Source organism: Vipera berus (genome assembly GCF_964194415.1).
Source record: "Vipera berus genome assembly, chromosome: 1".
Lineage (NCBI taxonomy): Eukaryota > Metazoa > Chordata > Lepidosauria > Squamata > Viperidae > Vipera > Vipera berus.
Window position 1 is genome coordinate 110,734,054 of NC_138202.1, and position 12,932 is coordinate 110,746,985.

At 42.3% G+C, this 12,932-nt stretch overlaps 3 protein-coding genes across 4 annotated transcripts in view; all 3 read right to left on the minus strand.

The window, feature by feature from the left end:
* The window catches only part of CRACR2B (calcium release activated channel regulator 2B), a 794,336-nt gene that overhangs the window by 703,138 nt on the left and 78,266 nt on the right, over nt 1-12,932 (minus strand). The window lies entirely within an intron of this gene.
* Nucleotides 1-12,932, minus strand: part of PNPLA2 (patatin like domain 2, triacylglycerol lipase) — a 365,554-nt gene that overhangs the window by 198,117 nt on the left and 154,505 nt on the right. The gene's annotated exons all lie outside the window — the stretch shown is intronic.
* CD151 (CD151 molecule (Raph blood group)) overlaps nt 1-12,932 on the minus strand; it is a 48,371-nt gene that overhangs the window by 13,833 nt on the left and 21,606 nt on the right. For both annotated transcript variants that reach the window (XM_081314690.1, XM_081314691.1), the window contains exons 3-5: nt 12,453-12,644; nt 5,154-5,228; nt 1,417-1,521 (exon numbers count right to left, since the gene is read on the minus strand). In XM_081314690.1, the coding sequence (XP_081170816.1) occupies nt 1,417-1,521; nt 5,154-5,228; nt 12,453-12,644 (372 nt within the window). The remainder of the gene's footprint in view (nt 1-1,416; nt 1,522-5,153; nt 5,229-12,452; nt 12,645-12,932) is intronic.

Here is a 12,932-nt window from a genome sequence, read left to right on the forward strand (position 1 = left end):
GGGGTCTCGGCTTATACTCGAGTCGGCTTATACTCAAGTATATACGGTATGCTGAATGATCCCTCTATCACACACTCTCTGCCTTACTGGACAATGGGAGAACCTTTCAGTCATTGCAAATCTTCTAAGGATACATGTTAGGATGATGTTCCTGTTTAGACTTGGTATAGCGGTGGCTTACACCAACATACTTTCACAAGTGTTGAAATAAAATAGAGTGATCTTATAAACTGAAGAGTAAAAATATCCATTTTCCTATCAGCAGTTTCTAAAAATAAAAAGATGAGTAAAACTTTCCCCCAGTTGGGAAAATGCCCTCAGTCTTGCTCTTTTGAATGAATTATTCCCAAATCATACTCACTGTACCTTAAAAGTGTCTAGCCACGTCCAATATGATCATCTAAATTCTAAAATAACCAGACATATTGATCTGAAGCCCTGCTGCACTGGTCAAAAGAAGATGAAACACATTCCCTCCACTCTCTGAGAGAATTGTGTTCCTCTGTTAATTACATTTTATGCCATGCTTCTCTGTAACTGGAGATTAATAGCTTCAAGAAAAATACTTGACAATCAGGAAGTGATTTACCACTTTTACTCAACAAAGACCCCTCTGTTTTTCCAATTTTCTCATGCAACGGGATTATTAAATGGTTGAGGGTAGAAATAAGAACTGGAGAGGTATTCCAGTGACTTGATCATTAAATAGGACCAGTAGATTATTTTAACCAGTTACTTTTGTGGTTCTCCTTTGGGATCTGGTGTTTCATGCATGAGGCAAGACTGCTAAAAATACACAGGCCTTGTTGGACCATGAAATATCAACACAGAACGAAAGGCATGGGAAAGTTATCTATCTGTGATACATTTACAAGTGCCTTGCCCATATACAAGATCATTCAAACAGTTATTTGGTGGAAATGCAGCCCCCTTCAGATGGTACTTGCAGATAAGGGGTCCTAAAGCTACTTCTTTCCAAATATGCACCTACATTCTGGGGAGGGGTACATTCTGGGTAGGCATAAAGCCCCCTCAACTGGCAATAGTCAAGTCCACCAGCACTTTTTTGAGTAGTGTTGTTGGATCTTCATTTGATTAATCTTTTCATCCACAGTTCTCTTGGAAGGAAGGGCATTATGACTTCCATTCAGGAAAAATTCCCAGGGATCCAGGATGAGTGGGATCAATAATCTGGCCAAAAACAACTGCAGCCTAATTTTGAAAGTTATCTGTATAGATAAAAATGAACCCAGAAAAAATGGCTCAAAAGATCCCACAATCTGAAGACAGGGGGAAAGCGTCATTTTATTTTCTGCCATGATTGATATATAAATAAAAAATATAAATAAATTCAGCTTTTCCCATTTCTTCCCCTAGATCTTTATCTGTGTTAACTCCCATATCTCTTAAACATACCTCCTGTTGAAGTTTGTCCACCGCATTAGTCACACTCTCTTCTCCTTCCTTCCTATACTTCTTGATTATTGTGTTTCTCAGATTTTCCTTCAGCTCGTTGTTCAGCTAAACAGGACATCAACAATGGGAACAGAAATAGGATATAGCAATATGGTTCTTTAACCCAGTTCCCTGTGTAACAATTGTTACCAACTATGCTGTGAAAAATTTCATGTAATTCAAAATGACTCCTGGGACTTGGGGCCCAATTTGGCCAAATATAAATTTGGCAAAGTGAGCTAGGTGGGTAGTTTGAAATGCTGTGCAAACTGAATGCTCTAGAACAGGCTTCCTGAACAATTTTCAGTCCAAAACCTGGACAGCAGTCCCCTCCATTCCCTACCCAATATGACCATCGGAGAAAGCTACTCAAGGTCTCCTCCAGCTTCTGAAGAAATGCTCATGGAATGTGTCAATTTATCCTGCTCTTGTTTCTTTTTTAAATATATTGCAGGAGTGCTCTGATCTTTCCTGTGCATCCTGCCTCACGCTTTGCAAACCAAATAAGAGAAAGAACTTAGATTCATAGTTCATTGGAACTGAAACAGTTTTAGGACCCAGTATTCTTGGTTGCCTGGATTTACTTTTAGAAGTATATTGTGGGCACTGAGAGCTGCAATCACTTATTCAAATGATCCCCCACAACTGAAAGAAAGCACTACCCTATATGTTGGAAGCAAAGAATGGCGTCATCTAATGGAGGACCAGTAACTCATCAAGTTCTTAATAGCCACTGCTAATGGGAGAAGTTGCACAAGATCCATAATTTTTATTAACCCTATCAGCCAAGATCACTTGACAATAGTCAAATGCCCAATCTACAACTCTGCTGTCTAAACTAATACACTGTCATGCAGGCATTTGAGGAAAGGAGGGTATCTGGAAGGTCAATACTGTGCACCATCATCTTGGCTATGTCCAAATCTCCTTTTTATTTGGAAACCAAGGGTTGTGAAGTTTTAGAGCAGAATAATCAAGAAAAAATGCAAAACAGAACAGCTTAACAATATTAGAACATTTTAAAAGCCCCTCTATTAACCCATGCCATGCAAAAAAAAGCAGATTACCTGTAGGTTGATAGGGAAGAACTGCAGCATGACAAAGAGGCAGCAAAAGTAAACACACACACAGTTTATAGGCATTTTGGAAGAAAGTGCCAGCGAGGGAAGAAATACAAAAAGCAACACAAAAGGCCAATTCCTTGAGAAGAGGACAGGAAGCTTGCCAAAGAAAGACTAGAGACAGAGAAAATAAAGCTTACAAAACCAAGATGATTCCCACAATCACTAAAAGCCCACAAAGAATAAAGAGCTCGATGTGCCATGCCTTTTCCCCTTCCCTGACTCCATCATCAATGTTTGCCATGCATTTCTTTAGCTTCCAATCCACTTTCACATAGATTAGATTCTGCAACTGGCAGACTTCACAAGGGATAGGAACAAGCTTTCCAACACTACTGTATTTTATTCCACCAGGATTCAACTTTCTTATCTTTTCAACACCTGACATTTTAATGCTGCTAATCCCTTATAAATCATAGGATTTTTTTATAATCCATATTTAAGTCATATGAGAAGCTAAGGTGACAGTTCACAGCCCCAAGTCAAATCATGACCAAGTTATTAAGCACCTAGAACCTCCATGCTTTTCCACCTGATCTGACCCATTGCATCGCATTTGCCAGAAAAAGCTAACATGGAATTGGGCAGTTTGTGGTTTAGCATGCTGAGGAAACCTGGTCATTGCGTTAACTTATGTGAAACTATGGCATAGTTTATTAGTTTGGGCACAGCTTGTTATGCAAGCAAAGACACCAAGCAACCAGGATTTAGCCTGTTGTGTGAACCAAGATAGTCATGTCAGGTCTTTTGTTCCTGTCACATTCAGGTTAAAGCTGATTTATTTCTTAAGTAGTAAAACTGTTGCAAACTCACTCTCTCTCCCACTATTAATTAGATCAGCATATACATTTATTATGAAAACATGCATCAATCAGGACAATAATAAACAGATAACTACCAAGCACTTTTTTCTTTCTTTTGTTATTTGTAGATGGCCCTTCAAGGACGGCTCCCTTCCCATGATTGCATTATTTCATCATAAAACCAATGTACAATAAAAGCATTACAGTCCCTTAAAACAGAGCAGCAACAAGAAGTTTAGCAGCAATTAATATGTCAGTAGTAAGCAGACCAAAATAAAGGTTTTTAAAAATGTTTTAGTTAACATTTCCAATTAAGTGAGTTTCATAGACAAGAATCCATCACTAGGATTCTATGTATTTGCAGTTTAATGTGGACATTGCAAAATATATGAGACACTTATGACTTTAAAAACAGATCTAGGTGTCACCCATTCACATCTTCATTCCTCCCTGTTTCTCAGGTGTCTGGGCTTAGTATGGACTATGTGAACAGTCAAGAGAGGTTACAATGACAATCACCTTTTGTTAGTAATAAGAGAACGTGTTAACCACTGTAGAATCAAACAGAATTTATGATATTTGCATTCCTGACACAGATGCAATAAGCAGAATATTCTCTTAGATCAGACATGTCAAACTCGCAATGTCATGTGACATCGCGCGACGTATCAGGACTGTTTTGCCATTGCCAGCAATGGGGTGGGTGTGGCTTCTGTGTGATGCGTCCGGCCCGTGGGCCGGCAGTTTGACACCCCTGCCTTAGATGGTAATTTTACAATTCAGGAAAATGGCTTGAAACCAACTCACTGCAGATCAATTTCATGTTATATTAAATTGCCCAGTGGTGCAGTGGTTACAATGCAGTATATACTCTGTCGAGTGTCAGGAGTTCAATTCTGATGGGCTCAAGGGTGACTCAGCTTTCCAAGGTTGGTAAAATGAGGACCCAGACTGTTAGGGGCAATATGTTGACTCTGTAAACTGCTTAGAGTATACTATAAAGCAGTATGAAGCTGTATATGTCTTATTGCTCTTGTTATTATGGGATAGGATGAGGTGACTGCATGCCAGAAGCTTAACTTGGTGCCAGGTTTTTGCTTTTAATGTTTATGGTTTTAATAGTTTTAATATGGTTTTAACGGTGTTTTATTATCGATACTGTTTTAATTCTCAATTGGAAGCCTACCAGAATTTGGTATAAGATGGGCAGCTACATAAATGTTTTAAATAAATAAATGGGTCTGGTGGTAAAGACCTTTCCAGGTGTGTGCATGGGTGAATTACTGAACTGCTCTAAATCGTTTATAGCAACATTTTATGCTCCTGGTTTATTAAAATTTACTACATCGTAAAAGTTGCCTTGCTTGGGCCAATGGTTGTACATCGATGCCTATATATAAGGTTTATAATCAAATGCATTTCTATTGTAGCATTGGAACAAAGTTAACGAAAGAAGTGTTTGCACTGCAGCTTCAAATCATAGCATGGCTTTTGAGACACACACAGATGACAATCCCCTTGTTCATTGTAGGTTTTTAGTCCAATGCACAAATCTGTAGCCTAGGAGGTTCTATGCACAGCAGATGTGCTTACAGGGTTTTGTGGAAAGAAGCCAAAAAGCCCCATGACTACCACTGTCACAGTAGCGCTGGCTCACAGTAGACAAGAATGAGTAGATCTCTGTAGACAAATACTCATTGTGTTGAGAAGACCTGTAGGGAATGAAATGTATGTAGCCTGTTTAATGATCTCCCACTTTTCTCATGTTACCTACCTGCTGGTAATAGACACAGGCCAGGATTCCAGCAATTATCTCAAGCAGGAAGATGCAGAGCAGCAGTATGAAATACTAAAGAAACAAAATGAACAAAGAAGTTAAAGCAGAGCATCGTACACTATGGGATTTACGGTACTTTGCCTACAAAAAATACACTATTGACAAAGCAGGCAGACTTAGCTACCCAACGTTGAAAACAATGGCATGGCAAGGCAGGGAACACGCAGCAGGCATGATGTACTCCTGCCCAAGAGGAACTGGATTTGGAGGTTGCCCCAGATTTTTTTTTTGGGGGGGGGAGTTACAAGCCAATTGCTCTATCTAGGAGTGGAAGAATGGCTTTCGACTTTCAGAGCTTGTTATTTTATGAAATGCTCAGAACAAGCTGCACAAAGTACGCCTTACTCAGAAGAAGTGGAACAAGCATCTACTTTGCTTAGAAGGTAGTTTTACTGATACATTATTTGATAGCTTTCTTGATACATTAAGGGGGAAGACGAAAACAGCTCTTCACTGCCGTATAAATACACCATAATGAGATTTGCTTGGTTTAGCACATTGCATAATTACACCCATTGTGCTTTATTCCATAAATCACAGTGAACTAAATCATGGCTTTTGACATTAAACCTTCCTCTACTGTGTGGCAATGGGTTTCCAAAATAATAGGCTAGAGATGTTTCCAGCTCTTCTAGCCAAAATCTTTTTAATGAGAGAATCTGGGGACTGATCTGTAGACCTTCTGTGTGAAAAGCATGTGCTCTACCACTAAATTATGTTCCTTTACCCATCACTTTCACAGCTGTGACTCCTACGCCTCTTGCCAATACTACTTGTTTTGAAATGCAACCCCTCCAGCTGACATCAGTAAAAACTCATCACAAGCTTGTTAGATGATGGTGGAATGCTTAATTGCTCAGGGCAGAAAGCATTTTGAAATAGCTGAGCTTCTTGTAGCCCCTAACAAGTACAGAAAAGTCAACAAAATGTAGACAAGCACTTTGGGCCCAGTTATCAGGTGTGAACTTTAAAAAAGAATAAAGGAGATAAGCTTTTTTTTAAAAAAAAATCCAACTACTTGAAGGTGAAGGTGAAGGTTTCCCCGCACATGTGTGCTAGTTGTTTCCGACTCTAGGGGCCGATGCTCATCTCCGTTTCAAAGCCGAAGAGCCAGCGCTTGTCCGAGGACGTCTCCGTGGTCATGTGGCTGGCATGACTAGACGCCAAAGGCGCACGGAACGCTGTTACCTTCCCACCGTAGTGGTCCCTATTTTTCTACTTGCATTTTTTACGTGCTTTCGAACTGCTAGGTTGGCAGAAGCTGGGACGAGTAACAGGCGCTCACTCTGTTACGCGGCACTCGGGATTCGACCCGCCAAACTGCCGACCTTCTGATCGACAAGCTCAGTGTCCTAACCCACTGAGCCACCGCGTCCCTCCTCCAACTACTTAGCAATCTCTAAAAACATTCAAATCAGATTAACACTAACACCGATGAGGCTTAAAACTGGGCATGTAGAAATCTCCAATAGGCACACCAGAAAAAGCAACAAATGACAAATGGAGAAGTCAGAGAACAAGCAACCAGATGGCCTTGACTCGAAAGGGTAAGAGGAATAGGCCCAGGATATAAAGCTAGAGATTAAAAGAGAGAGGAAAAAAGAGAGGATCGGAGTTATATAGTGCTGCTATACAGATAACTTCTTCATATTTATTACCTCCCAATTTTTTGCAATTAATCTGCTTACCTAACTTCTCTCTGCTTGGTAATTAGGAGGGTGTTTAACTGCCATACCTTGTATAAAGTACCCCCTCATTCCTAAAATAAAGCTATGGCTACAGATCTTCTGGCAATCCAGCTGCCTGGGGATCAGACCACTAACCACTTGCTCTAGTCTCAATATCAAGTTGCAATCCAATGGTCCAGTTAATCCAGACAAGGAACCAGTTCTAGCCCAACAGGTGGCAAGGAATTTGCCACAACAGTAGCTCTAGTCACACTTCCCGCTCAAATCCTCATAAGCTGCTGCTGCTGGTGAAGTAGCCCTCTGAAGTCAAACTTCTGCTTCTCTGCCTGAAAGGAAGAAGGACAACTGAGCAGGTTCATTACCTTCATATAGTAATTACCCATTGCCTTGAGGATTTTCCCATCAATCTTTTGCAGGATTTATAATTGAAATGAGGGCTGAGAGAGCAACAAAACTAACCGTCTCACCCCGCACACCAGGCTTAGACATCTCCAATTTATGACATTCTTGGGAGCTAGGCTCAATAATCCCGTCAAACATACATAGTGTACCTACTCAATTCATGCCTCTACAGACGTGTCATTTCAGATCATTTACACTTATCACCCATGACTGCTCCCTATTGCTTTTTGGCTCTCTTCTATACCAGAGAGCTCTCACATTTACTCCAGGACCTGTAAACTGCTCAGGGCCTTTTCAAGGATTCCCCAGGCCATTCAAGGCCTATTAAAAGCACACCAAGCTGTCACTATCAGGTATTCTCCCCACTGCTAACAATATTTCTTCCCTCCACATGAACATCTAAATGCAAAGAGTCGCGATACGTCGCGACACATCACGTGACATGGCGGGTTTGACACCCGTGATCTAAATAGTTGGATCCAAGTTGATAGACCATTTCCCATTCCTGCATATTCTTTTGCCTTTCGGTCTATAGCTTCGGAAGACACGTCTTGCTTTCCATCCTATGTTCTGGAATGACTCCCTTGCTCCCTATGCCAGTCTGTTCTATCACCTCCCTCTCAATGGCAGGGAGGAAGAATTTACAAAAGAACGGACTTCCAATTTAGGAAAGTCTATCTGTAATATGTATTCACTGAAATAGTTCATACTGTTCCTGCATTTGCAACATACCAAGAAACCCACATTTTCTGATGGGCTATACATTCTCACTGGCTCTGAGTTGACTCTGAATATAAAGGGAAATTGTCTGGGGAGATTCCAGGTCATGGTTGTCCCAAAGGAGGTAACTAGACTTTAGACTTTAGATACTTTTGAATTACAGTAAGAACCTCATATAGTGGGAATTGGGAATGTGGAAGGAAAATGGGAGGCTTTGGGAATGAAAGCTCCAGTGGTTTCCAGCTTGACCCTGGATAAAGTTCAAATTGCTGATACTTATCCTTCAACTCCTTCATAGCTTCCAACTACCCTCTGCTATTTTAACCTGCCTTGGCTCTTAAATTACCTCCAGATTCCCTTCCCTTAAAAAGAAAATAAGATTCTGATGGAAGCAAGTGTCTTGATTTGGTGTTTGTTCTACAATCCTCTCCCAAAAGTGTGTAGTATTTGAGCATTTTTTTCATCCAGTACTAAATGACAATATTAACTTTAATATTTTTATTTCATAGGTGTTTTATGGCTAAGCACAGTAGATCTATTTTTTCATTTTTCTCCATTACATCCATTCTGTGAGGTTAGCTCACAGAATGGATGTAAATGAGCAATCACCCCAAAGTCATCCAATAAGCTATTATGGCTAAGGGTAGACTAGAACCTCAGTCTCCCTACGCCTAGTCCACGGGTCGGCAACCCAGGGCTCCGGAGCCGCATGCGGCTCTTTGAGCCGTCTCCTGCGGCTCCCAGCCGCCCGGTGCGCACGCACCTCTTCGAACGGGCAGTGGTGTGCGTGCACCTCTTCGAATGGGCAGTGGTGCGCGCGCACCACTCCAAATGGAGAGTGGCATCGCCCATTCCGAGAGGTGCGCGCGCACATTTCCGAAGGGCGGAGGTGCGCGCGCACCTCTCCAAGCCGCCGCCGTCCCGTCCGGAGACACGGCAGCTGTGCAAACGGGATGGTGGCGGTTTGGAGAGTGCGTGCGCACTCGCCAAACCGCCGCCATCCCGTCCGGAGACCTGCCGCGTTCGTCAAACATTGACGAACATGGCAGCTGTGCAAACGGGATGGCGGCGGTTTGGAGAGTGCGCGCGCACCTCTCCCAAGCCGCCACCGTCCGGAGACCTGCCGAGGTTTGGGGAGGTTTGGGGAGGTGCGGCGCCGCTGCCCGTTCACGCGGAGGTATGGAGACCTGCCGACGTTTGGGGAGGTGCACGCGCACCTACGGTCGTTCGGAGAGGTGCGTGCACACCTCTCAGAACGGACAGCGGCGCCGCTTCTTGGGAAAGCTGCCGCGGCCCGTCTGCAAAGCTGCCACTTTCGGCAGCTTTGCAGACGGGCCGCGGCAGCTTTCCCAAGAAGCGGCGCCGCTGCCCGTTCGCGCGGAGGTACGGAGACCTGCCGACGTTTGGGGAGGTTTGGGGAGGTGCATGCGTCCATCACACACACAAAAAAATGGCAACCGCGCGCGTCCGCACATGCGCAAGAAAAACCCTAGTCCCTAGGTTTTTTGCGCATGCGCGTGCATGGACACACGCACGCGGCTCCCACTTTTTTTTATGTGTGATGGAACCGGTTCCCAGTGGCTCTTTTCCTTTTTCAGGTTGCCGACCCCTGGCCTAGTCCAATAACTTAACAGTCACACTATACTGACTCTTAAGTGTGGACTTAAGAGTCAGTAATGCATTTTTTTAATGGACTGCATTAAAAAAAATATTACGAGGCTGTTGTGTTGGTGGGTTTTGTTGTTTTTGATGTTTCCTAATTTCCTCTTAGCTTTTAATTTTATTCTGGCTAATTTTATTTTTTGGAGTGGGGTTCCCCCCTTTAATTTATACATGCTAGTAGTAAACACAAGTGAAGGCTAAACACATTTATTCAGTTAAATAATAAAACTCAAACTTTTTTTTCTCCTCTTGGCTGATCTCAGCCCTTCACATCCCACAAAGTTTGTTGAAGCCTCTGACCATCTGCGTGCTGGACAAGATGTCCTTTCACACCACAGGCACAAGTAAACAAAGAGAGAGCTAGCTAACTCAAGACTGGACGTCACACTAAAAGGAGCTGCAAAACAGAACAGAAACACGCCTTCACCCACAGGTCACTTTTGTTGGAAACAGAATAAGTAATGTTACTGACGTCATCCAGCTGAGATCTTTAAAAAGGAAACAACTCGCCAATGAGCTAGAAAACTGATTTTCATGCTTGTGTTCCTCAAGTTCTCCTCCTCTGTTGTACAAATACCAATTAGATTATATTGTTCTTTTCATGCACAGACGATCAGAGCCAATGGTTCCCAAATTAAACAGGGCACAGCTGTTTCTGCTATAGATCATCAGTCATTTCAAATGTGATGCCTTCTAAGAATGTTGATCTAGAACTGTGATCATCCTCTGCCAGCAGGAGAAAGACTTATCTATAGAATCACAACAAATTTCTTAATCCCTGTCAATTGTGATCTAGCAATTGACAAAGTAGGAATTGGGATTTGCATCTGGCACCTGCAGATACCTCTCCACCGTTTACTAGCCTTCTTGCTGTGTTCTAGGTTTTCCTTTTGATATTTTAAAAAAATATTTACATTGAATTAAAAAAGGAAGCTGGCAAGTTGCAAAGTTCAATTCTGTTTTTTGCAAGAACAGACTTGGCTTCTGCATAGGTCCCAAGTATTTTTTTAAAAAACAGCAAATACGGCAACTGATTCTAGAGTTAGTTTGGTTAGTAGATAAGGCAACAGGCTAGAAAGCAGGAGACTGAAAGTTTTAGTTCTGCTTTAGACACAAGACCAGCTGGTGACCTTGGGCCAGTCACTTTCTCTCAGCCCTAGAAAGGAGGTAATGGCAAACTACTTCCGAAAAACCTTGCCAAGATAGTTGCAGGGATTAGTCCAGGCAGAGTCCAGGAGTCAATACTAATCAGAAGGCACAAAAAAAAAGAAAACCCAATGTACCCCAACCTTTGCCAACTCCCTCCTCAAAAACACCAACATCACACCCTACTAATATAAATGCTTAAATGTGGGTGACAATTTATCAATGTTATTACTGACAGAAAACTTTTCCACCAGGTGAGGTAGAAGGGAGGAAGAATGCCCATCAATAGGTTTAAGTTTCTCAGCAGCAGAATCTTGAGTTTATTTTGAACTTAAGGATATGAGGAACATGATGGATATCACCAAGATGCAAGTCGAAACATTGTCACTGTGGCTGTTAAGAGTTGCCAACCCATTTTATAGGGATCATAACAGCCCCACTCTTGGAATGGCAATAAGTGACTTACACAGCAACTGGGAGAGGGGGGCAGGAGAGGAAATGGGAGTAAAGAAGGTAAAGGAAGAAAACATATTTTGAAATCTGTGCCTTCTTCCCAAGGCATCTGATTCCAGATTTGAATCATTAAGCCCACAAGAGACACACTTCTCCTTTGACATTCACTCACCACGGTGGACCATCATATCCAGTCATCTTATCGTTCAACGCACAGCTCTTTATTCTAATCACAGAGATGCTTAAAATATGAGCTGAGCTCAGACTTGGCAGAAACAGCTGAAGCCAAAGCCAGCCAGGCCAAATGAACTTCTGGCCCCAAATCAGGAGACAATCGACCTGTCACAGCCAGCCACTTAGAGGAGGAAAAGCAGGAACAAACAGCTCTTTTCTTCCCCAAAAGACAAGTATTAGTTTTCTGTGGCAAAACAACCTAAAGGACTGTACCAACTTTTAATCTGTAATTTTTGGCTTTGGGGAACAGAAACAAACAGGGATAATTTTCCAACACAGTGAGCTCTTGTGTGCAACCAGAGTGGAATGGCCTGGCTTGCAAACCACGTCCAACACCAACATCTTCTGAGGCTACTAGAAGAACTTCAAAAAATATCCTCAAGGGTGACTTGATCTTTAAACTATAACAACCTTTCCCCCAACTTGGCACCCTCCAAATGCTTTTGGACAGCAGCTCCCAGAATACCTCAGCCAGCATGGACACTGTAAAGTTGAGGAAGACTCCATGCTTACCCTGCTCTTTATCATATCACATGTACAGGAAAAGGACGTCAAAGCAACCAACTCTGTACGTTTGTTTTTTCTATGTCAGAAAAAGATGTTAGTTTTACCCACCAAATAATTTTGCTGGAGCAAAACTGATCTGTATTTTGTCATTCCACATTTAGAAACAGTAGCTCTTCTTTCAAGCTGCCCCAAATCTGGGTTTCTTTTCTAATTTAGCTTGCCTTCATCTGACTAAGCCAGAGGTCTTCAAACTTGGCCCTTTTATGACTTGTGGACTTCAACTCCCAGAATTCTTCAGTCAGCGTGCCTGGCTGAGGAATTCTGGGAGTTGAAGTCCACAAGTCATAAAAGGGCCACGTTTGAAGACCCCTGGACTAAGCACATTCCCCTTCCCATTCTGTGTTCCAGGTGTAGAGAAACTCACCACTTTCAGCAGGCTCCGTTGTTCCCTAAAGGTTGCACAGCAACCCAATATGCCAGTAATCATGACAACAGCACCTGCCACCACCAGAATGTAGGCTGTTGCCAGGTATATATTAGACTGCAAGAGACTAATGTAGTCACTCTTCTCAGCCAGGGTCCAAATGCCAACTGCCATCACAGCTCCTCCTGCCAGCTAAAGAGGGAGAAAGAAACATAGAGGATGAGTGAGAGGTATTGGTATTAAAATTTCCCAGAACCACCTAGTTCAATGTTCTTCAATCTGGTATCCACCACGTGCACTGGACCGTGTCTGGAAATCGTGGGCCTCGTAGCACAGTTTTTTTTTAACCTTGGCAACTTTAAGATTTATAGACTTCAATTCCCTAGAATAAGTCTAAGCAATTTTTTTTTACTTTCACTTTTCTCTGGGTTATATGATTAGGAATTTATCAAGATCCAATCAAAAAAATCAAAATTGAGA